The sequence below is a fragment of the Hemitrygon akajei genome, chromosome 10 (genome assembly GCF_048418815.1).
Source record: "Hemitrygon akajei chromosome 10, sHemAka1.3, whole genome shotgun sequence".
Classification (NCBI taxonomy): domain Eukaryota; kingdom Metazoa; phylum Chordata; class Chondrichthyes; order Myliobatiformes; family Dasyatidae; genus Hemitrygon; species Hemitrygon akajei.
The window spans coordinates 143,642,108-143,668,200 of record NC_133133.1 but is presented as its reverse complement, the minus strand read 5'-3'; the positions used below and the strand labels follow the sequence as shown (position 1 = coordinate 143,668,200).

General features: G+C 40.8%; 1 protein-coding gene across 3 annotated transcripts in view; it reads right to left on the bottom strand.

Annotated features, from left to right (window-relative positions):
- The window catches only part of LOC140734758 (FYVE, RhoGEF and PH domain-containing protein 4-like), a 258,362-nt gene that overhangs the window by 181,439 nt on the left and 50,830 nt on the right, over positions 1-26,093 (bottom strand). The window contains exon 1 of one of the 3 annotated variants that reach the window (XM_073059207.1): positions 12,909-12,951. The exons of 1 other annotated variant lie outside the window; for it this stretch is intronic. In XM_073059207.1, coding sequence (XP_072915308.1) covers positions 12,909-12,936 — 28 coding nt within the window. In that variant the 5' untranslated portion in view covers positions 12,937-12,951. Of the gene's footprint in view, positions 1-4,835; positions 4,911-12,908; positions 12,952-26,093 lie in introns of those variants that run through there. One more of the 3 variants, XM_073059205.1, reaches the window with a different exon arrangement.

Genomic DNA, 26,093 nt, shown 5'->3' with positions numbered 1-26,093 from the left:
GTATATATAGTGTATCACCATCATTACAACCATCAAATGGCTTTCATAATTAAATTAATGAATTGACTGATGTAGGAAGGAACGAATGAACAAGCCCAAACGCGTAAGAAACTCGTACGAGGTCGCGCCAATGCTGCTTTTTGCAGTAGCTTTCGGTTCTTGGTGGTGTGAAGGTGTGTACATTGCTTTTAAACGGTGTATCTGTCTTTGTATGCTGTAGAAACGAATCGGCATTGTTTTATTTATTATTATTATTATTATTATTATTATTTTAATATCATTTAATGTTCTTTTTTTTACAATTTCTTAGTAATTTCTTCCTCAGAACTTTAACAGTCCTTTGGTTCTTTTATTTTTCTCTTTCATGAATGCCATGTTCTTTGGAAGCTTGTTTAAACCAAGTTAATGGTCTTTTAGGCTTCCTCCAGGTGAATAGAAGTTCACTTTTTGAATAATAAGAATTATATATCACCACAGGGGGCATCAGGATTTTAGAGGTGATTAGGTGGGGCATGGCCAAAAAAAGGTTGGGAACCACTGCTCTAAACCATCTCCAGTCATTTTCCTACAGTGACTATTAGCTTCATCTTCCTGTAGTCAGGTTAAAATGAAACACTCCATGCATAGGTACTGGTACGAGAAATATATGGAGTGCAGGACTCGTCAAAATGAGGATACAACAGTTCTCAAAGTTTGTCCTCTCTTTGTTAGAACTCCTCAGATTTCACGGTAAGATTGGTCCTTTACCACTTGAGTGGCGATTATAGTTTCAACCACATCCGCTGCTGCATAATCAGTCTGAAATCCAGAGGCTGGATTAAAAGGCCACCGCTTCGGGATGTCCCAGATGACCACTTTGGACTATTGCCCCTTCCCGCTTACCATTGCAGCCTTTGTGTTGGGCTTCAATTACAAATTCAGTGTATCAACTAATGTTATTCACCAAATCCTGAAGAATTTGTTGCATTGATTTCACAATCCCATCAAAAGCAGATTTCAAAATTTGTATTCTGATTACATTTTTTACAAGAGTGTAATCTTGGATACTCTCAATTTTAAAGTTTAATTTGGTCTGTAATACAAGAATCTGCAGGAAAATGAACATTACCTTGATATTTACAGGATACACAGAAACATAGGAATCTACAGTACGTTACAGGCCCTTCAGCCCACAATGTTGTGCTGACCATGTAACCTACTCTAGAAACTGCCTAGAATTTCCCTATCGCACAGCCCTCTATTTTACTAAGCTCTATGTACCTATCTAAGAGGCTCTTAAAAGACCCTGTTGTATCCACTTCTATCACCATCGCTGCAGTGCATTCCATGCACCCACCACTTTCTGGGTGAAAAACTTACCCCTGACATCCCCCTTGTACCTACTTCCAAGCACCTAAAAAATATGCTCCCCTCACGTTAACTATTTCAGCCCTGGAAAAAAGCTTCTGGCTATCCACACAATCAACGCCTCTCGTCATCTTATACATCTCTATCAGGTCACCTCTCATCCGCCGTTGCTCCAAGGAGAAAAGGCCAAGTTCGCTCAACCTATTCTCATAAGGCATGCTCTCCATCCAGGCAACGTCCTTGTATATCTATATCATTCCTGTAGTGAGGTGACCAGAACTGAACACGGTACTCCAGTTGGGATCCAGCTAAGGTCTTTTAAAGCTGTAACATTACCTCATGGCTCTTGAACTCATTTCCACAGTTGATGAAGGCCAACACACCATACGCCTTCTTAACAACACTGTCAACCTGTGCAGCAGCTTTGAGTGTCCTATGGACACGGACCCCAAGAACTCTCAGATCCTCCACACAGCCAGAGTCTTACCATTAATATTATAATCTGTTTCAAATTTGACCTACTGAAATGAACCACTTCACATTTATCTGGGTTGAACTCCATCTATCACTTTTCAGCCCAGTTCTGCATCCTCCTGATTTCCCGCTGTAACCTCTGACAAACCTCTAGACTATCCACAACACCCCCAACATTTTGTGACTTCAGCAAATTTACTAACCCAACCTTCTACTTCTTCATCCAGGTAATTTATAAAAATCACAAAGAGGAAGGGTGCCAGATCAGATCCCTGCGGAACACCACTGGTCACCAACCTCCACGCAGAATACGAACCATACACAACCACCCTTTGCTTTCTGCATGTAAGCCAATTCTGGATCTACAAAGCAAAGTCTCCTTGGATCCCTTGCCTCAATACTTGCTGAATGAGCCTTGCATGATATGAATGAAGAACACAAAAGCATCCACTACAACTGTCAAATTGGGGCAACTTGGCAGAGTAACAGTTAACACAATGCTTTACAACACCAGCAATTACCAATTGGTGTTCAACACCTGCCAGTGGCTGTAAGGACTATGTACGTTTTCCCCATGACTCTGTAGATTTCCACTGGGTGATCTGGTTTCCTCCCACACTCCAAAGATGTACAGATTAGATTTAAGGCTTGCAAGTCTTGGGCATACTATGTTGGCACATAAAGCTAATCTTTAATCGTCTGTCTTTAAAAATTGCTTAACAAATTTCCTTTCTTAGGTGCATTGCACAACAATCACTCTCCTCAGAACAGCCAAACCCATTTTAAATGCTGGCAATTATACAGTTTTCCAAGGTTATCTGTAGTTTTTTTTTATTTTCAGCTTTGGTATTAGAAGGGCACAGACCTTGCGAACAAAATTCTGAGAGTGCCAACAATTAGTTTGGAAGGAGTCTTCTGACTCCTGAGAGTTTGACTGTAGCAGAGGAGAATTAGGAAGACAGCCACAAGTAATCACAAGCAAGAGAAAATCTGCACATGCCGGAAACCCAAGCAATACACACAAGATGCTGGAAGAACTCGGCCGGCCAGGCAGCATCTATGGAAAAGAGTAGTTTTTTTCCCATAGATGTTGCCCGGTCTGCTGGGTTCCTCCAGCATTTTGTGTGTGTTGCTCAAGTCGACATGGTGTGTTTGTGGCAATCAGTATCTGAAATGGTGTGACCTTACCTTCTATTTAGCTAGCAATACGTGACTATCTAAATAGATAAATAAACACACACAGAACATGACAACACAATATCATATGCCAGATAGCATATTAATTCAATTTACATCTGATTAACTTACTTAACTCTCCCAGAAACCAATCTTGTTAATTCAACACTGCAGCATTTAATAACATTCTGTAATGCTGTATCTCATGCCTGTGATTTAGCCAGGGAAAAACATGGTCAGGAACATAATTGCCATTTGGTGGATGACTAAGTGGGAGAAGAGTACTGCTTTCTGCTACAAGATGATTGACCTAAATGGAATATCTGGAAATACTTCACATAATCATAACATAGTACAGCTCAGAGGGAACACATAGCCCAAAGTTACCTAAATCTCTTAGGGATGCTCTCCGAAGCTTCCATGTCCTTGTAAAAAACCGTTGCCTGAATGAATAGCAATCCAGTTCATCTCACTCATATCCCCATAGCAGTTCCTCCTTCAAGTGTTTCTAGGTTTCTTTTTTGAGAGATATTGTTAAATCAAGAAGTGAATTTTAATCCATGACCACTTTGAAATGTTGGAATGTTATAGGAAGTAGAATTGAAATGGGTGGTCACCGGGAACTCCTGCTTTCTCTGGCAGACGGAGCGTAGGGGCTCGGCGAAGTGGTCTCCCAATCTACGTCAACCCACCACCAAGCGCATCTTTCCCTCTCCACCACTTTCCACAGGAATGCCTCCCTACACATTCTTGTCCATTCGTCCTTCCCCACTGATCTCCCTCCTGGTACTCATCCTTGCAAGTGGAATTGGTGCCACATCTGCCCCTACAGATCTTCGCTCACTATCATTCAGGGCCCCAAACAGTCCTTCCATGTGAGGCGACACTTCACCAGTGAGTCTGTTGGGGTCATCTACTGTATCGGGTGCTCCTGGTTTGGCCTCCTGTGTATCGCTGAGACCCGATGTAGATTGGGAGACTGCTTCGCGGAATCTGCCAGAAAAAGTGGGATCTCCCAGTGGCTGTCCATTTCAACTCTACTTCCCATTCCGACACGTCAGTCCATGGCCTCCTCTACTGCCGCGATGAGGCCACACTCAGGTTGGAGGAGCATCACCTCATATTCCATCTGGGTAGCCTCCAACCTGATGGCATGAACATCAACTTTTGAACTTCTGGTAATTGCTCACTCCCCTTCCTTCACCATTCCCCATTCCCATTGTCCTTTCTCACCTCATCTCCTTCCCTGTCCATCAACTCCCTCTGGTGCTCCTCTCTCTTCCCTTTCTTCCATGATCTTCTATCCTCTCCTGCCAGATTCCCCCATCTCCAGCCCTGTATCTCTTTCACCAATCAATTTCCCAGTTCATTATTTCACCCCTCCTCTCTCCCTGGTTTCACCTATCTTTTACTTTTTCCTCTCCTCCTCCCACCACAGCAGTAAACAGCACACTAGAATACCGACTTCCAGATAAACTAATTGCATTTTTCTGCGTATAATTGCAAATAAATCACAAACTCTTTCATTGCATTGTTTCCCACTACAATTGGATGTATAGCCACAAATTATAATTTATCATTTTAGTTGCTTTATAAGTATACACAAAATTTCAATCTACAATACTGTTGCAGTATTGCTTGTAAGTGATAGTTGCAATGAGAAAATAAAACTAATCACTGTTACAATTATTATTTCATTAAAACTGCTACAAAACTTTTGTGCATATTTTGAAGTACAATTACTTGTAAAGTATTCAACTGAGTTACTAATTCAACATCCAACACAGGAAGACTTTTGTAACGACCTGAACTGCCAGTAAGCGTAACTTGTCACCTACCAGTCTGGGTAACTTTGAAATAAACAGAGTTCATTGTTTATGACCTGTACGAGTGACTTGCTTTCAGACTCAAACAGCTAGACTGAACAGTACATTTCCTGTGCACATCCTGAATAAAGCTGGAAATAAAGCACACCAAAATATTCAGACGTCATCTTATTTCCGCTTTACACACCAGATTCAAACGTATTGGGAGGAACCTGATGATTTCAAAAGACAGCTGTGACTTACCACAACTATTGCATCAAAAAGATTTGATAAGCACATTCCAAAGGAAGAAACATTTAACATGAGCACCTCCTGACAATATGACAGCATTCTGACATTTAATTGTCTGCGGTATAACTTCAGATTGATTTTTGAGTGGTACTTAATATTATGTTTTGTAACTCCAAAACAAAAACTAATTGAAAGGAACATAAGGGAGCCAGGATATAAGGGTGATTGTGTAATTAGGGTAACTTTTCTGTCGCTGGGGTAGATTTTCAAGAGAAAAAAAATAGTTCTAATAAAAACAAATATAGTAGTTTTAAAAGTTAGGTGATAACTTTTTTCAGTATGCTTCATGAATAATATTTTCTTAACTTTTAATTAAAACCTCAAATGTGTCAGAATTTTGCTATTTAGTGTTTGTCCCCTACCTAGACTCTGCAACTGTCTTCAAAATACAGTAATAATGTATTAAATTCATGAAAGTTTTAGTTTGCGTTGTCTCACAAGAACTTTTAAACATGTCAAATTCATGTGGGTTATTTTTTATACAAGTTGTACATTTTTTATAACAAAGAACTTCTGTCCCCAACGCTTCTCTCATTGTCAACACATTTTAGAGACCAACTAAGTTTTTTCAAACAACTGTTTATGTGGTGGTCATAAAAATGAGAAGTGTCAGGGGGTCATGTGACCATCACGGCAGAAGACTGACATCTTGATGTGCAGAAGTGTGGGTAATTTAAAGATTTATACCTCCTTATCTGAGAGTATGTTTATTATGTGCCATTACCGAGGGGGAGGGGGAGGGGAGGAGAGAGAGAGGGGAGGGGAGGAGAGAGAGAAGGGAGGGGGAGGAGAGAGAGAAGGGAGGGGGAGGAGAGAGAGAAGGGAGGGGGAGGAGAGAGAGGGGGAGTGGAAGAGGGAGAGAGGGAGGGGAGGAGAGAGAGGGGGAGTGGAAGAGGGGGAGAGGGAGAGAGGGAGGGTGGAGAGGGGGAGAGAGACACACACAACAAGAACAGAATGTCCTCCATCTCCCTGAGGTTTCACGGTGATGCACTAATGGAGACTATAAGAAGCTGCTTTAAATTTCAAGTGTTGCTTTTTTCATTGTTGTTTAGGTTTCTGTCAAAGCTTCGTAAATCTTACTGATTAGAAAAAAGTGTGAAGAGGGTTGAATAAATGTTTCGTCAGTGTTAAAAATGTTCTCTCTTATAGACAGTTGAAAAATAACAATCTCTATAAACTGTATGAAATTTCATTTGCTGCTTATTCCAGAGCTGGGGAGGGTTAGGTAGATGTTATGTAAGCATGATTACTTTTTTTAACATGACTAAGCAATGCCTAATTTAGTTGTGCTGCCTAAGTTCATGTTTCATGTAGATGTCTTTAGCAAATTTCTCTAGTTGCCTGCCTTAAAAATTGTGATCTCTTATGGAATTTTGATAAATAGTGCAGACTGTAAGGATGTGTTTTAATTGTGAGTGTTGCTTTTTCTAGTTGGACAGATGTTTGTAAGAGTTGATGTTAAACTAAAACCATATTTTGCCAGTGTAAAAAGTATTTTGTCATTACCATCAGAGTGCACATTTTGATGGGAAATAAAGTTTTGTTTAGTAATACTGGTCTGAACTCATTTGCTCAAATCAAGTGCTTTGATGTAAAAATCGGTTCTGTCAAAAAGGATTAAAATTCCAATAGTCTAATAAGTAAACAACTGTTTTGGTGTTTAGCCAAGGAAAATATTGACATGCTTAAGAAAACCTCAAAATTATATTCTGAATGTACTTAAAAATGAGTTAGAACGTATTTATTAAAGCGCACTATTTTGTTTGCAAGATTGACTTTGAAATCTTTGTTTGCCATTTCTTTTTAAATTAAATTCAGTACTTCGAAGGTGTGAGGGAAATGATATTCATCCATGAAAGCTCTGCAAAAAATGCCTTAAAATATAAAAATTCTGTTAAAAGTTGATCAATGCCAACATCTGGTCTTCATTCCAGAGCCTAAAATAAAGGTTATAACATAAAAAGTTCCAAGGAATTTTATTTTTCAGAATTTCAAGCCCCTAATTAAGTGCCCCTAATTGAAGAATCACCCATAACATGTGTATATTAAGTTTTACTTTAAGCAAGGTGCATACGTACAACACGGTGGCCTCATGACATATGCAATTCATGTACTTTTACATATTACCCATCATTATTTAAAAAATGCATAATCAACATTATCACTCAAATATTAAAGAAATATTAAATAGATGACACTCCTTCCTGTTTGGCTACAGCTCTATGTAGAATGCATCTCAATTATGTATACAGTATACTACATAATACAACTACATCCACAGCATACTACATTTTAAATTGTCTCATTCAGGCATAAAGCTTTAATTGCAGTGGAGGATTTCTTACTTTTGTGGGATAATGTTTTTCTTGACCAGGGAGGTCTCTCTGCTTGGCAGGTGAGATGTGGCTGTGAAACAATCTCAGGTTCTGGGGCCTCCTCCGTGGTGGTTGTAGGAGTTGACTCCGAGACTGCAGGAAGTGGTTCTGACAGCCCTGGGTACCTTTCTTCTTGTTCTCTCAGCTTTCCTCTCTGGATCTACTTTGGTACTTGCTTTTTTCACAATCCCTTTCACGGTCTCGCTCATGGTCCTCCTCACGATTCCCAACAGCTCTTTTTCTTTCTCACATTCTGTCTCTCTTTCAAGCCTTTCTCTTTCTTGCTCACATTCTTTCTCTCTATCTCTTCTCTTTTTTTTTCCAACTACAGTCTTACATTTTATTGACCTTTTTCTTCTTCTTCTAGTTTTTTGAAAGTATCTCTGAAGTTGCTAATTTCTTATAAACTTATGCCTCATTTATTCTTTTCTATTTCCATATCACTTATTTCTTTTCCTTTATTTTCTTTCTAGAATGTGCATCTTGATCTTGGGAAGGTGCAATTCGTTCACTGGAGTATTCTCTTAATAATCCTTCTATTGCTCCCTTAACAATCTGATCTCTCTTTTTAGTTTCCTCATCCACAACATTATCTGAAAATTCTCTGTTTTGGTATCTCTGTTGACTCCTTTCTTTTTGGCTTTCCATTCATCCAGCTGGACTTTGGTCTTTGCATCTACTTTTACAAGCAGCTTTCTGTCTCCCATTTGAAGCCCATGCAATAACCTTAATGCACGTTGCTCACACTTCCTCGGTCCAATATGGTCCTTCCTTGGTCCAATATGCTTTCCAACCAGAGGCACAGAGGTTGGCATCAATGCCTATTTTCCCTCTGTTGGGCAATGGTTCATGGTGTACAGCAGGGAGACGGCTGTGGCATCATCCAGTAACTTTCTTAACTTGCTTCCAGATGACTTTATTTCATGGGATACAATGATGGATCTATCTCCAATCAAGTTGTAGTTGTCTCGGTCAATCACATCCCCATAATGCTGGTCCTCCTGTTTTTACCACATTCATGCTGAAGGTGGCTTGTTGGTTGTTGTATTTCACTGAACTGATGATCCTGAAGTTCACTGCATTGTCACAAAGACTTCAATATCTCATACGACCATTAACATTGGGGAACGCACCTTCAAGTGTCAAATCCTGCCTCCTGCATCACTAGACCCAAATATTGTCAAATATACACACTACTTTTACGGCTTCCAGTCTTGGATACGAATACCACATCATTCAACTGCGGTCAGCTATTCCACTATGACAACCACAACACCGCACAGTGCTCATATCTAGGAACTGCAGTAACCAACTGGAACAGGCAAGTACACAATGCGTCCTTATCCCACTGGGTTACTCACTACCAAGGCTGTGGAGGGTGGCAGATCTAAATCCCACTCAAACTCAACCCTCATCCTTCTGTTTTACAAGCTACATAAAGGGTCAGCATGGGTCTTCTAGCTTCCCACTTCCCCCAAACTACAACTTTGCCATTGTGCATTTTTCACTTGTGATATCCAGGAACTACAACTTTGTGTGCAACCACGAGAAAGAATCAAGTCAGTGACGGTGAACAAGCTGAAACTGAATTTCAAATTCCACCCATTGGCTCATTTATTGACAATGTGGATAACAGGTGATGTTAAACCTGATTCTGATTTCACAATTCTAGTCAATTTGAAGTCACTTTACCAATAATGCATATAATTTATGAAGAACTCATTTTGGAGTAGTTATTTTGTGATGGCCACACTAACCAACTAGACATAGATGATCAATTAGAGAGGGAAGATACCCCTGGAAGAGACTATTGGTGGATGACCATTGGCATTTTATTTAGTGGGATCATAGAAAAGTACAGCACAAAAGTAGGCCCTTCGGCCCATCTAGTCTGTGCCAAACCATTTAACTTGCTTACTTCCATTCACTTGCACCAGGATCATAGCCTTCCATACCCCAACCGTCCATGTACCTACCCAAACTTCTCTTAAATGTTGAAATCGAGCTTGCACACACCACTTGTGCTGGCACCTTGTTCCACACTTTCACAACCCTCTGAGTGAAGTTTCCCTTCATGTTCCCCTTAAACTTTTCACCATTCACCCTTAACCTTTCACCTACATTTTCTAGGCAAACGGAACAAGGCTGGTGAAAAGGCTACATCCTTCTTCTTGTTCCTTCTCTTCAACTTCTCTCTCGTGCTTGAGTTGATAACCAGTGTGGTGCCCTCACCATGGTAAGGTTATACAATACGCTACACCTGACTTTGAACCACAACCCACAATTTGTCATGCACTAAAAGAAATGCTTCAGAATAATCTGAACAGCAGAAGCTTCAGTTTACTGTGCCATTGGTCAGCTCTAGCATATTTTGCATGGCGTTCTGGCTTTCAAGCATACTGTTATCCACTGGTTATACGAGCTAGCCTAGTCCCCCAAGTTTTTACCTTTTCATTTGCTCTGATATTTCCAAATCGGGTGTTTCTCCAGTAACTACCAAACACGACAAACTGTAAGACATATCTCCAGTTCCAGCTTCAAAGGAGACAGGTGGATAAATATTTATGGAGCTGGGCAACTTGAAAGCCACACATAAGAAGCTGGAGGAACACAGCAGGTCAGACTGCATCTAATGTGGGATATAGACAGTCAATATTTCAGATCAAGACCCTTCCTCAAGACATACACTTTTTATGTGTTGCTCCAGATTCCAACATCTACAGTCTCTTTTGTCTCCGACTTGAAAGTCATTGCTACCGCAGTCCTAAGTGAGAGTTAATGGCTACAATTGGGCCTTCTTGGAGTTGCACACAAAGTGCTCTTCATTGAGGCTTAGAAGGCGGAGCAGTTGGGTAGGTCAGGGCTCCTCCTCCTCCTGATCTCTCCTTCATGATGCCTCCCCTCATCTGAGTGCCCTTTGCTCAGTTCCGTGTTATGCTATTTTGAAAGGGGAATGTCTGAAATACATAATTGTCTGGGAGGAATGGTTTGTGCAGGAGCTCTGAAGTCTGCAAGATGTCCTTCAGCTCTTGCTATATACTTCTTGTAGACTTGCAACTTGAAACGGCTACAGATAGCAGGAGAATACTTGTCGCAACAAGACAAAACGCTGGCAAGTAGTTGATGATCATTTTAAATTGTACTGGCTGATTGGCACTTTCCTGCTGCTGAATATGTGTTCAATGCTGCACTCTCCAGTGAATAAGCTAGAACACTGACCTCCAAACTAACAGTGCTGCAGTTAAATTGGCTTTACATATTGATCATTGTCATATTTGGCTAACTTTCAATATCTCTGAAGCAAAATAGAAAAAAAAAGCTGGATAAACTTAGCAGGTCAGGCAGCATCTGTGGAAAGAGAAACTCAACATTTCGGGACTGTGACCTTTGATCAGAATTGGGAAAAAGGAGCATGTTAGCTTTCAGTAGGAGAAAGCTATGTGCAGGAAAAGAATGTGCATTCAGAATAAACAGGGATGTTTGCAAAAGGCCAAGTCAAAATGGTATAATGGCAGTAGTTACCAGCGCAGCAATTTGGTTTGTGTAATGAGATGTGACTGATAAAGATGTGGGAGTTATACCAATAGGCTGCATAATATAAAAACAGAAAGTGGAAATTCTGGAAAAACTAAGCAGCTTGCAAAGCATCTGTGGAATAGGAAACTGTGAATGTTTCCTTAGAATGAGAGTAATAATTTTATATAGCTGTGAAATATGGACGAAACAAAGACAAATTATTTGTTACAGTGAAGACGTGTGATAGGTGGGATAAGACTGAGCTACTATATTTGTGTAATTTGTTGCTGATATGGTTCTGGCATATTGGGATTTGCCCATTATGTTGGCATATACATGAGTATGTTATGTTAAGAAAGTGAGTTCAATATTGAATCCAGAAGCTTGTAACATAACCAGATGGAAGTTGAGTTGTTTCCCAAGCTTGCGTTAGTTCTCATTGCAACAGGGTAGGAGGCTACAGAAAGGCAGTGGGATGGAGAATAAAAGTGGTAAGCAATTGGAACCGGAGGGTTATTCCCGTGGACTGAATACACAAAGCGATCACCCAACTTAGTTGATATTCACTATACATGTACAAAGATCCTTACCAAAATGGCTTTTGACATGACGCATGCAATTTAGTGCCAAGCATTATTTTGTGCTTTAAAACAGCCAAGAACAAATTCTATCAAATTTGAATTTGCTTTCCTTTTATCCAAGTTGTGATTCTTCTCTTATTACAGAAGCTGAATCCAATTTTTGAAAGTGCCTGATGTATTGTCATAATTAACTTGATTCAGTTCACACACATATATATTTCCAGTCTAAAAGGTTGGGTTTTAATCAAATGACAGCGCGAAGAGCAAAGACTGGGTGTAAAACATATAACTAAGCAACTCAAATGGCATGTTTTGTATTTGGGTATGGCTCAGTTCCCCTTTGAAGTCTCACTCAAAAACTGAGCCATCTTCGTATTTAGAGTAAAGCCAAATAGAAGGATTTTAATTTGAATGAGCTTTTACACAAATAACTTTAACAGATCTGACGGATTAGCACAAGACATAGGTACTTCCTTTCTGAACAGTCCTCTCCATGTGACAATGAACTCTCTCATAATAATCTCTAAAAATAACTTCTGTCATTGTCATGACTCAAAACCTTGCTCACAATGTCCAGGATGTGAAAATCAATGTCGCAAGCAAGCCAATTACCAAGAAATCTGAAATATTCAAAAAATTGATAGAGAAATATGTACAAGAATTGGACAGCTTTAAGATCATTTCTCTATCAATTTATAATGTGTGACATTTGTTGTTTTGCAGCCACAGCTTCAGGGTCCTCTACCTCTTCACTGACGGGAAGTACTAATAATACAATTACCCTCTCATTGCTACTGGTTTCTTTTATGTAGTCACATCAACAGTTTGGTGCAATAATAACACGCAAGAAATAACATGCTTTCTATTCAAGCCCATCTCAGCTGAAAACAATCTAATGAAGCAAAGTCAAACTTGGATTCAGTTTGAAAGCAAATCCACATACAGTACTTTCTTTAAGTGAAGGTTTCCACTTACCTGGGCTCTGGGTTATCTAGGAACACTAAGCAACACGAGGTAAACGTTGTCATCTGCTTCCCTTTGTTGTTGACAAAGACAAGCAAACTAAAAATCACATTTGTTGTTAAGTATATAATAGTAAGCAAGCTATACAAACTAGGATGCCTGAATAACTCCCTGCTAATTTTAGAAATTCTTTAGCTTTCTAAAAGAGACAGTAAATAAATTAATTCCCAGCATAAACTATAACGTAACAATAAACGCACTAACATTAGTAATGCTTAAAATACAATTAAAATATAATAAATTTATCCATAATCAGTCCTCCAGCAAAGAAATAAAATTATAGTATTGTTTCTTCATACTGAAATAAAGCTGATGATGTAGTGGCATCAACACTGGACTTCAAGGTGAATGGTCCCAGGTTCAAATCCAGCTGGCCCCTTCCATCTGTGCTGGGCTGAGTGTTGAGCTAGCAACTTGGCCTCTTTTTAAAAAGCAGACAAATGCGAAGGAAACTGCACAAAAAAAGCCGCCTAATGTGTCACAAGGCGCGAAAAGGAACAACATTGAAATAAACAGTAGGGGTAACCAGCATAAGACACAAGCCTGAATTAATTGCTCCTTTCCCACTATCAGGCAAAGCTGCTCAATAGGAAGCAGCTGTTTCCATTTCCAGTTCTTGTTTCCTAATACATACAGATTTATAAGCTTGTCAGCAAAATCATTACCACCTCTGTGGTCTATTCATGTATGGAGTGGCTTTAAGAACTGGAGTGTCTCACATGGTATAACTGACACTGTTGTGGTTTGTTGCAAGCTAATACCTTGGATAATGGATGTATTGGTTAGGTTCTACCTTGGCCTGTACGTAGTAGCTTCAAGGAAATTCACAACACAAAAATACCCTTCAACTCGCTTGAAACTCCATACCCTTTCTATTTACATTGTAGCCATACTTTCTCAAATACTTGAAGATTTGGGAAGCAAATGTGTACTAATAATATAGGTTCTTGAGGCAGAATGCAATAGAGAAAACAGAACGGACAAAAGCTCCACGACAGAGCCAGAAGATTGGAAGTTTGCTCCAGTTAAGTGCTGATACAGAGACACATGCCCTACATTAGCGATTGTCTCATCCTCGTGGATCATTGGAACCTCTTCTGGTGCAGGGGTAACTTGTACGAGAGGGTCAGGTTGCACCTGAACTGGAGGGGAGCCAATATCCTGGCAGGGAGCTGGTTTTGGGCAAGTCAATACAGTGACCAACTGCACAGGTATGTTCCAGTCAGAGAGAGGACAATAATGGCAATGTAAGAGTATCTTGGATGTCTGAATCAGAATCAGGTTTGTTATAACCAGCATATGTTGTGAAACTTGTTAACTTAGCAGCGGTACAATGCAGTACATGATAATATAGAAAGAAAAAAAAACTAAGTAAATCCAGTAAATCATCGTGTGTGTGTGTGTATAAGAACAGAATAGTGCAAAAGAAAGAATATATATTTAAAAATTTTAAAAAGTGAGGTAGTGTTCAAGGGTTCAATGTCTATTTAGAAATCATATGGCAGAGGGGAAGAAGTGGTTTCTGAATCATTGAGTGTGTGCCTTCAGTCTCTGTACCTCCTCCCTGACGGTAACAATGAGAAGAGGGCATGCCCTGGGTAATGGGGGTTCTTAATGAAGGACACTGCTTCTTGAAGAAGCCTTGGTTGCTACAGAGGCTAGTACCCAAGATGGAACTGATTAATTTTACAACTTTCTGTAGCTTCTTTCAGTCCTGTGCAGTCACCCCTTCCCCCCCATACCAGACAGTGATGCAGCCAGTCAGGATGCTCTCCACGGTACATCTATAGAAGTTTGAGTGTTTTAGCCGACAGACCAAATCTCTTCAAATTGCTAATGAAACATAGCCGCTGTCTTGCCTGCTTTATAGCCCAGGTTAGATCCTCAGAGATTCTGACGCCCAGGGATTTGAAACTGCTCACTCTCTCCACTGCTGATCCCTCTATGTGGATTGGTACATGTAGCCTTGTTTTACCCTTCTTGAAGTTCACAATCAGCTCTTTATTTTAATCAAGGAGAAAAGGGAAAAGTATGTAAAGCTTAGGAGACGAGAATCAAACAGAGTCCTTGAGGATTATAAAGAAGCCAGAAAAATATTCAAGAAGGGAATTAGGAAAGCCAGGAGGGGCCATGAAAAGTCCTTGGCAAGTCGGATTAAAAAGATTCTTAAGGCGTGCTAAACATATAGCAAGAGCAATAGGATCCCTAAGGAGAGGTAGAGGACGTGGAGGATGTGGGTGAGGTCTTAATGAGTACTTTACATCAATATTTACCAAGAGGAAGGATGTGGAGGATAGGGAGATCAGTGCTGAGCATACTAATATGCTGGAGCATTTCAAGGTAAAGGAGGAGATTGTGTTGGGTTTCTTAAAGAGTGAGTGGCTAATGTTGTTTCATTATTCAAGAAGGGAACCAAGAATAATCCTGGAAACTATTGACTGGTGAGTCTTACATCATTTATGGTAAAGATTTCTGAGCATTTAGAAAACCATGGCCTAAATAGAGAGAGCCAGAAAGGTTTTGTGCAGGGCAAGTCATGGCTTACTAATTTGGTTGAGTTTTCTGAAGGGACTATGAGGGTGAGTAATGAATGTAGAGCTGTGGATGTTGTCTACCTGGATTTTAGTAAGGTGTTTGGCAAGGTCCTTCATGGGAGGCTCATCCAGAAGATTAAGATGCATGGGTTCCATGGTGAACTGGCCGTTTGGGTTCAGAACTGGCTTGCTCAAAGGGTAGGGAACTTACTCCACCTAGAGGTCTGTAATTAGTGGTGTTCTGCAAGGATCTGCACTGTTGTTTGTGATGTATATACATGACCTAGATGAAAATGTAGAGTGGGTTAGTAAGTGTGCAGATAATACAAAGATTGGCGGTGTTGTGGATAATGTAGAAGACTGGCCAAGAATACAGTGGGATATAGATTAGTTACAGATATGGGCAGAGAAATGACAGATGGAGCTTAACCCAGACAAATGTCAAGTGCTTCACCTCATAGGTCAAATGTAAAGAGACAGTACAGAGAAAATGCCTTCTCCTTCCCATTCTGTATTTTATCCATTGGTTCAGTTGGCCTCCTGGTCCTATTTACTTCCTATTCAAATTAAAGAGACAGTACTGTAAAGGGTCTAGTCCTTAATACTATTGATGAGCAGAGGGATCTTGGGATTCATCTTCATAGCTCCCTGAAAGTTTCTACACAGATTGATATGTCATGCTTGCTTTTATTAGTTGAGGCATGAGTTCAAAAGTCAGCAAGTTATGCTGCAGCTTTATGAAACTCTAGTTAGGTCACAAGGGGAAATCCGATAGAGGTTTATAAGATTATGAGAGGTGTAGACAGACGGTATAGTTTTCCCAGGGTTGAATGTTCTAATACTAGAGGGCATGCTCCTCAGGTGAGAGGGAGTAAGTTCAAAGAAGGTGTGAGGTGCAGGTTTTTATTTTACACAGGAAGTGGTGGGTGCCTGGAATGTGCTGCCCGGGGTGGGGTTAGAGGCAGGTATATCAGGGGCTTTTGAAAAATGTTCAGAGAGGCACATGAATGTGAGGGAAACTGAAGGATATGGACATTGTGTAGGCATAAGGGATTACCTTAGTTGGCCTTTTGATTAATAATTTAATTGGCTTAGCACAAGATTGTGGGTTGAAGGGCCTGTCCCTGTGCTGTACTGTTCTATGTTCTCATTGGACCCAACGGGGCACCATAGGCTTTCTCAGATTTCCCAGCATTCACTCTGCTGAGCCTGAATCAGGACCAGAAGGCCAACTGAACCAATGGATATAAATGCAGAATGGGAAGGAGAAGGCATTTTCCTTTTTACTTGATTTAATTTGAATACATCAAATTACTTTAAGTGTATATGAGTGTCCTCCAACATTTGTAATAATTTATTTTATCCGATTTTTTTTTTAAATGCCTTAGTGTGTTTGAATGTTTGTGACCGGTATGTATTTGCAAACATATAATTCAAGTAACAGTTGGATATTCAGAGATTCCAGGTTTTGCATGTGTGTCAAAGCCATTCTGGGAACAGAACCTACTACTTATGCAGGCAGGACCTACTTGGACTCTACAGTCACTGGGAACTAGCCTCCCATATATGACTGCACACTGCTTAAATAAGCATGGTCTAGTGCAGGCAACTAACAGATTTTCAGTTTGCCTAGCAGTAGAGGACGCCCCCTAGTGTTACTTATACCGGTCTATACCATTCTATAAATTAACGCAGGGCACTTTTTTTTTCCAAAAAATAAATACTTCTTGCTCAGAATTTTCCATATGAGAAAATGGAATGTGGCTGATTTTTATACTCTTTTCTGATTTGTTTTAAACTTAACCTTGAAGTTACATTTACCACAGAATAATTGGTGCTGCTGATATTTAGTTTAGCTGACAATTTGCATAGTTCACAAAATATGGATCATATCCTTCTTTACTACACCAGTTTGTTATCTGTCAGACAGTAGGTAATAACATACTGATTCAAAATCTGACCCCTACTGAAAAAACCTCACGATTTGCTGGAGGAACTCAGCAGGCCAGACTGCATCTGTGAAAAAAGTGCAGTCGACATTTCAGGCCAAGACCCTTCAGCAGGTCCTGCCAAAGGGTACCGGCCCGAAACATTGACTGTACTTTTTTTCCCATAGACGCTGCCTGACCTGCTGAGTTCCTCCGGCATTTTGTGTGCGTTGCTTGGATTTCCAGCACCTGCAGATTCTCTCTTGTTTGTCACCTTCGCAATTTGTTTTCGTTTTAGTTCTCGTCATGTATGATGAGAGAGGGCTGATAATGCCACTATTTAATGTCTTTAGATTTACTCATAGAATTGCTAATGATATGGCCATCAAAAAAGACATTCATTTGGTCCTTTTGATAAGATACCATTGGATACTTGTAGAATGTGTAATACTGTAGAACTGTGTGTACACTCTGTGTGTATACTGTGTGGATGAAGTATGCCTTTGAGACCATATCATCCATTTCCAAACCAGAAGCACAACGTAAACCAGGAGATTCAGAGTTTCCAGGGGGCTAGATTTGTGGCATTCAAGGAAAGTCAGTCAGAGTCCTATGAGAACTGTAGACATGACTTACAGTAGGCCATCATAAAAGCAAAAAGACAATTCCATGTGAAGTTAAAGACACAATTGAATGCAAGACAGCTGTGGCAGGGTTTGCATTCCATTTCTTCCTACAAGTCGAAACCTAATAACAAAAATGGTGATGCCTGACTTTGCAATGAGCTCAATGCCTTTCAAGCTTTCTTTGAAAGGAACAATAACATTATTCCTCCATGAACTCACACAGCGTCTGGTGACTCTGTGTCCTCTGCCTCAGAGGCTGATGGCAGAGCATCCTTCGAGAAGGTGAACCCTTGCAAGGTGTCAGGTCCCAATGGTGTACTTGGCAGGGAACTGAAAACCTGTGCCAAGCAGCTGGCAGGAGTGTTCAAAGACATCTTCAGATTTCCATTGCTGCAGTCGGATGTTCCCATCTGCTCAAAAGGGTATCAATGATAGTGGTGTAGTTCAAGGATGCATGCTTAGCCCGCTGTTCTTCCCTTTCTACACTCATAACTGTGTGTCTCAGCTCAAACACCATTTAGAAATTTGCTAATAAATTCACCAGATTTTGGCAGAATCTCAGAGGCAAAGGGGAGGAATAAAGGAGTGAAATAGAATGGCTGGTTGAGTGCTGTTGCAACAATGTCGCACTTAGAGTCAGCAAGACCAGGGAAATAATTGTGGACTTCAGGAAAGGGAAGTTGGAACACACATCAGATCTCGGTGAAAGGGTGAGCAGCTTCAAGCTCCTGGGTGTGAACATCTCAAGAGGATCTCAAATTGATGGCATCACGAAGGAGGCATGCCAGCGGCTCTACTTAATTTGGAATTTGAGGAGGTTTGGTTGGTCACCAAAGACGTTTGCAAATTTCTAATGAGGTACGGTGGGGTGCATTCTGGCTCAATGCATCACAGCTCTGCTTGGAGCCTCTAATGCATAGGATGGTGAGAGTCTGTAGAGAGTTAGACACTCAACCTCCTCCATCACCGGCACAAGCCACAACCTCCCTGCCACTGAGGATATCTTCAAGAGGCAGCATTCACCATTAAAGACCATCACAATCTGGCACAATCTTCTCATCACTATCATCAAGGGGGTGGGGTTGGATACAGGAGCCTGAGGAGCATCACTCAACTTTTTAAGAACAGCTCCTTCCTCTCTACCAACAAATTTCTGGTTGGTCCATGAACTTGTGAACACCAACTTGTTATTCATTTTTGTACTATTTATTTAATTATTGTAACATACAAGTAATTTTCATGCCTTGCAATGAATTGCTGCCCCCAGACAATAAACTTCACCACATATGTCAGTGATAAAAAAATGATATTGATTCTAATTCCCATTCCCTCACACAATTTCCCATTGCCTTTACAATGTCAAAATACTAAATCAATGCCTCGAACAGAGAGCATTTCGTAGGCTGATTTCCTCATTGCCGAGGCTTGTTACCTCAGGTCTAGTTTCGTAATGGTCTGCAGACACAAGCATAGGGTCTGAAAGTAACCAGGTGTATGTAGAGCAAGTTTGCCCACAAGACATCCTGCAAGGCAGAAATAAAATTGGAAGGTGAATTGCTGAACTATTGCTTGTAGTCCCTCCCCTCTGATTTGCAGGTAAATCTCAATTCTGACAGCAGAAAGAAGAGCAAGAGCAATGGCGTAGCTGAGATTCCCAGAACCTTCATCATCCTACCTTCTGTTCCCATGCATCTGACATGGGTGAGTGCCTTTACAAATATTCTTGAGTATCCTTCATTGCAACCTGTAGAAATTGTTAGCAAATGTTATTACAATCATTTCTGTATTTTCAGCTTTAAGTGGGTTTTTGGTTAATCTCCTTGCATAGAAAAATTCTCCAGGCATTGAACTCTACAGTTCCACTTCAGTGAAATCGACAAAGGAAGTGAGACAGAAGATGCCACTGAACGACCATTAAAATTATCCACCATGCAGATATTTTACCTCTGAGCCATAGATCTGAGTTCTAACATAATTGTTTCTCAATGCCAGATTACCAAATGAACATAAATTAAATATGACAACAAAAATCTCCTGGTGCACTGACTTCATCAGGCTTGTGAATGGAACACAAGTTTTCCCTGTTGTTTGACAATATATACAAAGTATAAATCGTATCTCTCCCAATATTTTAGTCCAGGGATACTGAAGATCCTACAGGCAAGACTTTGCTAAATATTTAACCAACTGTAATGTTCCAATTTCATTTTCATAATCCTCTATTACCGCCAAGCATGAAGACTGAGAACAAATAAAAAATTGTAAAATAAACATTCTATGCTCTAGATTATTTTTCATTCTATTCCTTCACTGAAATGATTGGTCAAGGTAAACTTTCAGTAGCAAATTAAACAAACTAGACAGATTTTAAGTCTGCTGACCACCTTAAGTAGATTCACCTTTGAATAGCAGAGTCCCTGTCCTTGCACAAAATTAACAAAAAGAGAAGAAAAACAACTATTAGAAAGAAAATATATTAAGAAACTGAACATGATAGCTTTAATGCATTGTGTCACACCGATTAAATGCCAGATCATACATAGTATTTCTGCTATCCTGTCTATTGTCACATTTGGTAATGTACTGAGCAAATTTCACTGCAGAAACTTTGCAGAAGGTCTGCAGAGGGAACAGATTCTATACAATAAAGAGCCAGGATACTCACTCATATCTAATACTGCTTACTCAGGTGCTGGCTTCCAGGAAGACAGCCAAGAACGGTAATTGATTCAGCCGCCTTTTGATATGACACTTTCACAATGGCACAAGGGTTCCGGATTTTGCAAACAAGTTTAATTACACTAGCAATTTAATCATTAACTACTAACATTCATGCCACCTCTGGGTTTCTTGCAGATGCCTGCATTCTCTTCTTACTGTATAATTTTCTATGAATCAACCCTAATTACAATGTATTAAGAAGTGGTACTGTGAAATGTAAAATCCATGCTCAAAACCTTTAGATTTCTACCACCCTCAAATACAGCGAGGATTTCACTGATGCCCAGAGAGCTGCAGTGATAGTCCTCTACAGCAACAACCACCATTTTGGTCATAAGCTTGGCACTTTATAAGTTCAGTGGTGCCCAGTGCTCAAGGAATGGACACTCTTGAACGGTCTTGGATACACTTTCTGTTGCACTCTGGTCCACAGCAGAGTGGTATAACTAAACTGCAGGCAAGTCTGGCACCAGCATCAAATGTGGTTAATCCTGAGGAAGAGAGGGTCCAGTGACTGAGCATCAAGTGTTACTGGGATGGAACGGGATGACAAAACGATAGGGGAGGGTGCGGCCTATTGGTGTTTAGGTAAGTCAAAGGGACTCTACCCAAGTCTGGGAGTCACCCTTTGGGTTATGCTGCTTCAGAAAATGAGTTCCGAATAAATCTTCATTCTTCTCAGAGACAAACTTTGCTCAGAACTAACCATATTCATTTCTCCAAAATCCTCTGAGTGGGTGCTGCATGCATGATGTAATCGGATGACATTGGTATAAGTCTGTTCAGGACTGGAAGCACCAACCAAATTTCAAACAAACACAACAATTAAACATGGAAGTTTGTAAACAGACTCCACTCTGGAAAGAAACAGCCCTAATAGACCTGACGAAAACAGCATGACATGCAAGGATTTCAGTGCTGTTCTAAAGAAAGAGAACATCAAATGTACATTATGCAGGTCATCATATCCAATTTCAAAATAATACCTGGTCATTGTTTTGTTTTTTTCCAATTTGCAATTCAAATTTTAGAGGCCAAGGAAGAACATTTTATCACTTTTCAATGGACAGGATGAAGATCATACTGCAGATGTCACTTAAATTAAGGAGGGAGAATTATCTTTAAACCTGGCTCTCTAATGGGAGACATTTTGAGAGCTTGCTCTTGGATTGATGGGCTAATGGAGCATGTGGTTGCATAAAATTGAAGTGGCTGTTGTTGGTCAAGTCAAAGGTCAAGTCAAGTCACGTCATGCCACTTGTTATTGTCATTTCAACCATAATTACTGGTACAGTACACAGTAAAAACGAGACAACTGCTACATGAAACAGTACAAAAATGACACTGAACTACGTAAAAACAACACAGAAAAAACTACACTAGACTACAGACCTACCCAGGACTGCATAAAGTGAACAAAACAGTGCAGGCATTACAATTAATAATAAGCAAGACAATAGGCACAGTAGAGGGCAGTAAGTTGGTGTCAGTCCAGACTCTGGGTATTGAGGAGTCTGATGGCTTGGGGGAAGAAACTGTTACATAGTCTGGTCGTGAGAGCCCGAATGCTTTGGTGCCTTTTCTCAGATGGCAGGAGGGAGAAGAGTTTGTATGAGGGGTGCCTGGGGTCCTTCATAATGCTGTTTGCTTTGCGGATGCAGCGTGTAGTGTAAATGTCTGTAATGGCGGGAAGAGAGACCCCGATGATCTTCGCAGCTGACCTCACTATCCGCTGCAGGGTCTTGCGATCCAAGATGGAGCAATTTCCGAACCAGGCAGTGATGCAGCTGCTCAGGATGCTCTCAATACAGCCCCTGTAAAATGTGATGAGGATGGTGGGTGGGAGATGAACTTTCCTCAGCCTTCGCAGAAAGTAGAGACACTGCTGGACTTTCTTTGCTATTGAGCTGATGTTGAGGGACCAGGTGAGATTCTCCGCCAGGTGAACACCAAGAAATTTGGTGCTCTTAATGATCTCTACTGAGGAGCCGTCAATGTTCAGCAGGGAGTGGTCGCTCCGTGCCCTCCTGAAGTCAACAACCATCTCTTTTGTTTTGTTCACATTCAGAGACAGGTTGTTGGCTCTGCACCAGTCTGTTAGCCGCTGCACCTCCTCTCTGTAAGCTGACTCATTGTTCTTGCTGATGAGACCCAGCACAGTCGTGTCATCGGCGAACTTGATGATGTGGTTCGAGCTGTGTGGTGCAGCACAGTCGTGGGTCAGCAGAGTGAACAGCAGTGGACTGAGCACACAGCCCTGGGGGGCCCCCATGCTCAGTGTGATGATGTTGGAGATGCTGCTTCCGATCTGGACTTACTGAGGTCTCCCAGTCAGGAAGTCTAGGATCTAGTTGCAGAGGGAGGTGTTCAGGCCCAGTAGGCTCAGTTTTCCAATCAGTTTCTGAGGGATGATTGGGTTGAATGCTGAACTGAAGTCTATGAACAGCATTCAAACGTACGTCTCTTTTTTGTCCAGGTGGTGACAGATTGGCAGAAAGGAGAGAGATTGGAAATCTGGCTGAGTGGTGCCACAACAACAACCTCTCACTCAATGTCAGCAAAATGATTTATTATCATTTCTTCCTTTCTGTATGTGCACAGTTTGTTTGTCTTTGTGTGTAATTTTTCACTGATTCTATTGTATTTCTTCGTTCTATTGTGAATGCCTGCAAGAAGATGAAGCTCACGTAGCACTTGGCGACATAAATGTACTTTGAAAATACACTTACTGTGAACTTTGGTTGGGTCAGCTCACTGTCCACAATATCATTTGCTGAGACAATCTTCTCTATGAGGGGATAACTGAATCAGCAGAGTTTTCTAACCTGGAGAGGTCACGGACACTCTCCACATTCCTCCAACCCAACTGAAATTCATAGAATACAATACTAGCTAGATCCTGAGATACACCATTACCAACTCCTCACTATGCAAAAGATATTCTTTTTCAATCCTACAAGGCGTAATGTTCAAAGTAAATGTATTATCAAATTACACACATCACCATATAGTACCTCGAGATTTATTTTCTTGTGGGCATTCACTGTAAATAAGAAACAGAACAGAATCAGTGGGAAAACTACACACAAAGATGGACAATCAACCAATCTGCAAAAGATTACAAATTGTGTAAATACAATTAAGAAAATAAACAAAACAATAATAATAATAAATATTTGAGAACTTGAGTTGTGAAGTCCTTGAAAATGAGTCCATTGGTTGTGGAAACAGTTGAGTGATGGGTCGATGTGCCTTTGGAGTGTATGGCACATTTAATTCTGCTACACAAGTCAATCCATGTGAAAAATAGAATATTAGAGACTAATGACATGGAATGCTAGATCAGCAGCTTTTGCTCTGGGCCTGGCGTGTGACAGATGCACTGGTACCTGGACAGACACAGGTCCTAGGTGGCCTTGTGAACTTCACTCAAGAATGTCATATATACAGTAGCTGTTATATAGCTATATCGTGACGTATACATAGCTATATTATGGGTCTTATATAGCTGTAACATTACCTTGCGGCAAAAAAATATAAGAACGTGGTCAGACCCCACTTGGAGTACTGTGTTCAGTTCTGGTCGCCTCACTACAGGAAGGATGTGGATACTATAGAGAGAGTGCAGAGGGGATTTACAAGGATGTTGCACCTTGTGAGAATAGGTTGAGTGTACTTGGCCTTTCTCCTTGGAGCGACGGAGGATGAGAAAGGTAACTTGATAGAGGTGTATAACATTGATCGTGTGGATAGCCAGAGGCTTTTTCCCAGGGCTGAAATGGCTAAAACGAGGTGGGGCATAGTTTTGAAAATAGGTATCAAGGGGATGTCAGGGATATGTTTTCCACACAGAGAGCGATGGGTGCGTGGAATGCACTGCCGGCAGCAGCAGTGGAAGTGGATACAACAGGGTCTTTTAAGAGCCTCTTCAATAGGTACATAGAGCTTAGAAAAATAGAGGGCTATGTGGTAGGGAAATTCTAGGCAGTCTCTAGAGTAAGTTACATGGTTGGCACAACATTGTGGGCTGAAGGGCCTGTAATGTGCTGTAGATTTCTATTTTCTACGTTCTATGTCAATCTTAAGTAAGTTAGAAACCTGCCCCTGTCAGGGTTATGGTACCGATCATTTCAGTTTATGAACCTAACATGACACTAACCCCAGCAATTCATCTGCTTCTCAAACAAACTCAATACTTCTAAAATTTCTAACAACCTCCCTGACCACTGACCCACATCCAACTCCATGTTCTTTACAGCCAATCATACTAACCCCCATCTGAACAATGAAGGAACTCCTTAAGTACCAATATCACCTATCAACTGCAACTCGGAAAAACCTCACTCAACCATTCTGTGCCAAGGACAGCCAGTTCCCAACTTTCACTCACCAGCTGCACATAAATGACCTCCTCCCACCTGTCATGTGTACTGACCCGCAATACGCAACAACTGACTTTTGGTCTAACCCCAGCTCTTATTATGAGTCCTCTATTAGCCAATTGCCATCAACCTAATACTGCCCCCTGACACTGGGTATAGCTGATTTCCTCTCTGGGCACTGCTATGGTCTTGCTTTTATGCCTGTCACCCGAAGCAGACGTGGCCCACAGTTCACAGACTTTAATGCCAACAATGTTAAAGGGGAAAAAAAACGCTGGGCCAACAGAGCCGTTAACTAAAACTCTCAAATGGAAAAACAAAGCCTACACTGCAGCTGAAAAGAACAACTAAATATTAAACAAATACCGCTAGTCTTCAGAGACAGTTGAATCGACAGTCCAATTTCTCAGGCAAGGCAGAATGCAAACAGGCAGTGAAGCATTGCTGTGTCCAAGTCTCTACAAATACTACAATGGAATGAAAGGAGCACAATTCCCGTATCTGCTGCGCTGCCGAATCCATGGTTGTGACAGCCCCTTCCCTACTGAATTTCTTAGCAGCAGATCTCAGAAGGCACATTTAGATTTAGATGCATATCATATTTTTACTGAGTTAAGTATTGTATGTAATTAGTTTTGCTACAACAAGTGTATGGGACATTGGAAAAAATGTTGAATTTCCCCATGGGGATGAATAAAGTATCTATCTATCTATCTATCTATCATTTGCCGTCTGCCACTGCTACACAAAACAAAAGGCAGAGCTCTTTCTAAATAGTTAGAGATTAGGTATTATTAGGGTTCAGAGGGTCCCACGTGCCCCATTCCTGTGCATAAGACATGGAAGGTGTAGCAGACCATTGAGAAGGTTGGTCTTTATTATGAGAAGATTTGAGTATAGGATACTTATTACAATCATACAGGGCATTGTTGAGACAATGCTGGACCTATTCCCTAAAAAATAGGGATGTCCTGGGGAGTGCAGAAAAGGTTTATAGAACTGATTCTGGGGTTTGCTATATGAGAAATAGTCCAGATCTGTATTCTCTAGATCTTAGAAGAAAGCAAGGAGGACATCTTGGTACATGTCTCGGCAAGCACTCAGACCAGGGGTTACAATCTCAGCCTTAGGAGTAGGCCTTTGAGGATCAAGATACGGAGAAATTATTTCACACAGAGAGTGGTGAATCTTTGGCACTTTCTGCCCTGGCCAGCTGTGAAGGTTCAGCTATAGAATCAATAGATTTCTGGATAGTAAAGGAACCAAAGGATATGGGGATAATGTACTGAAATC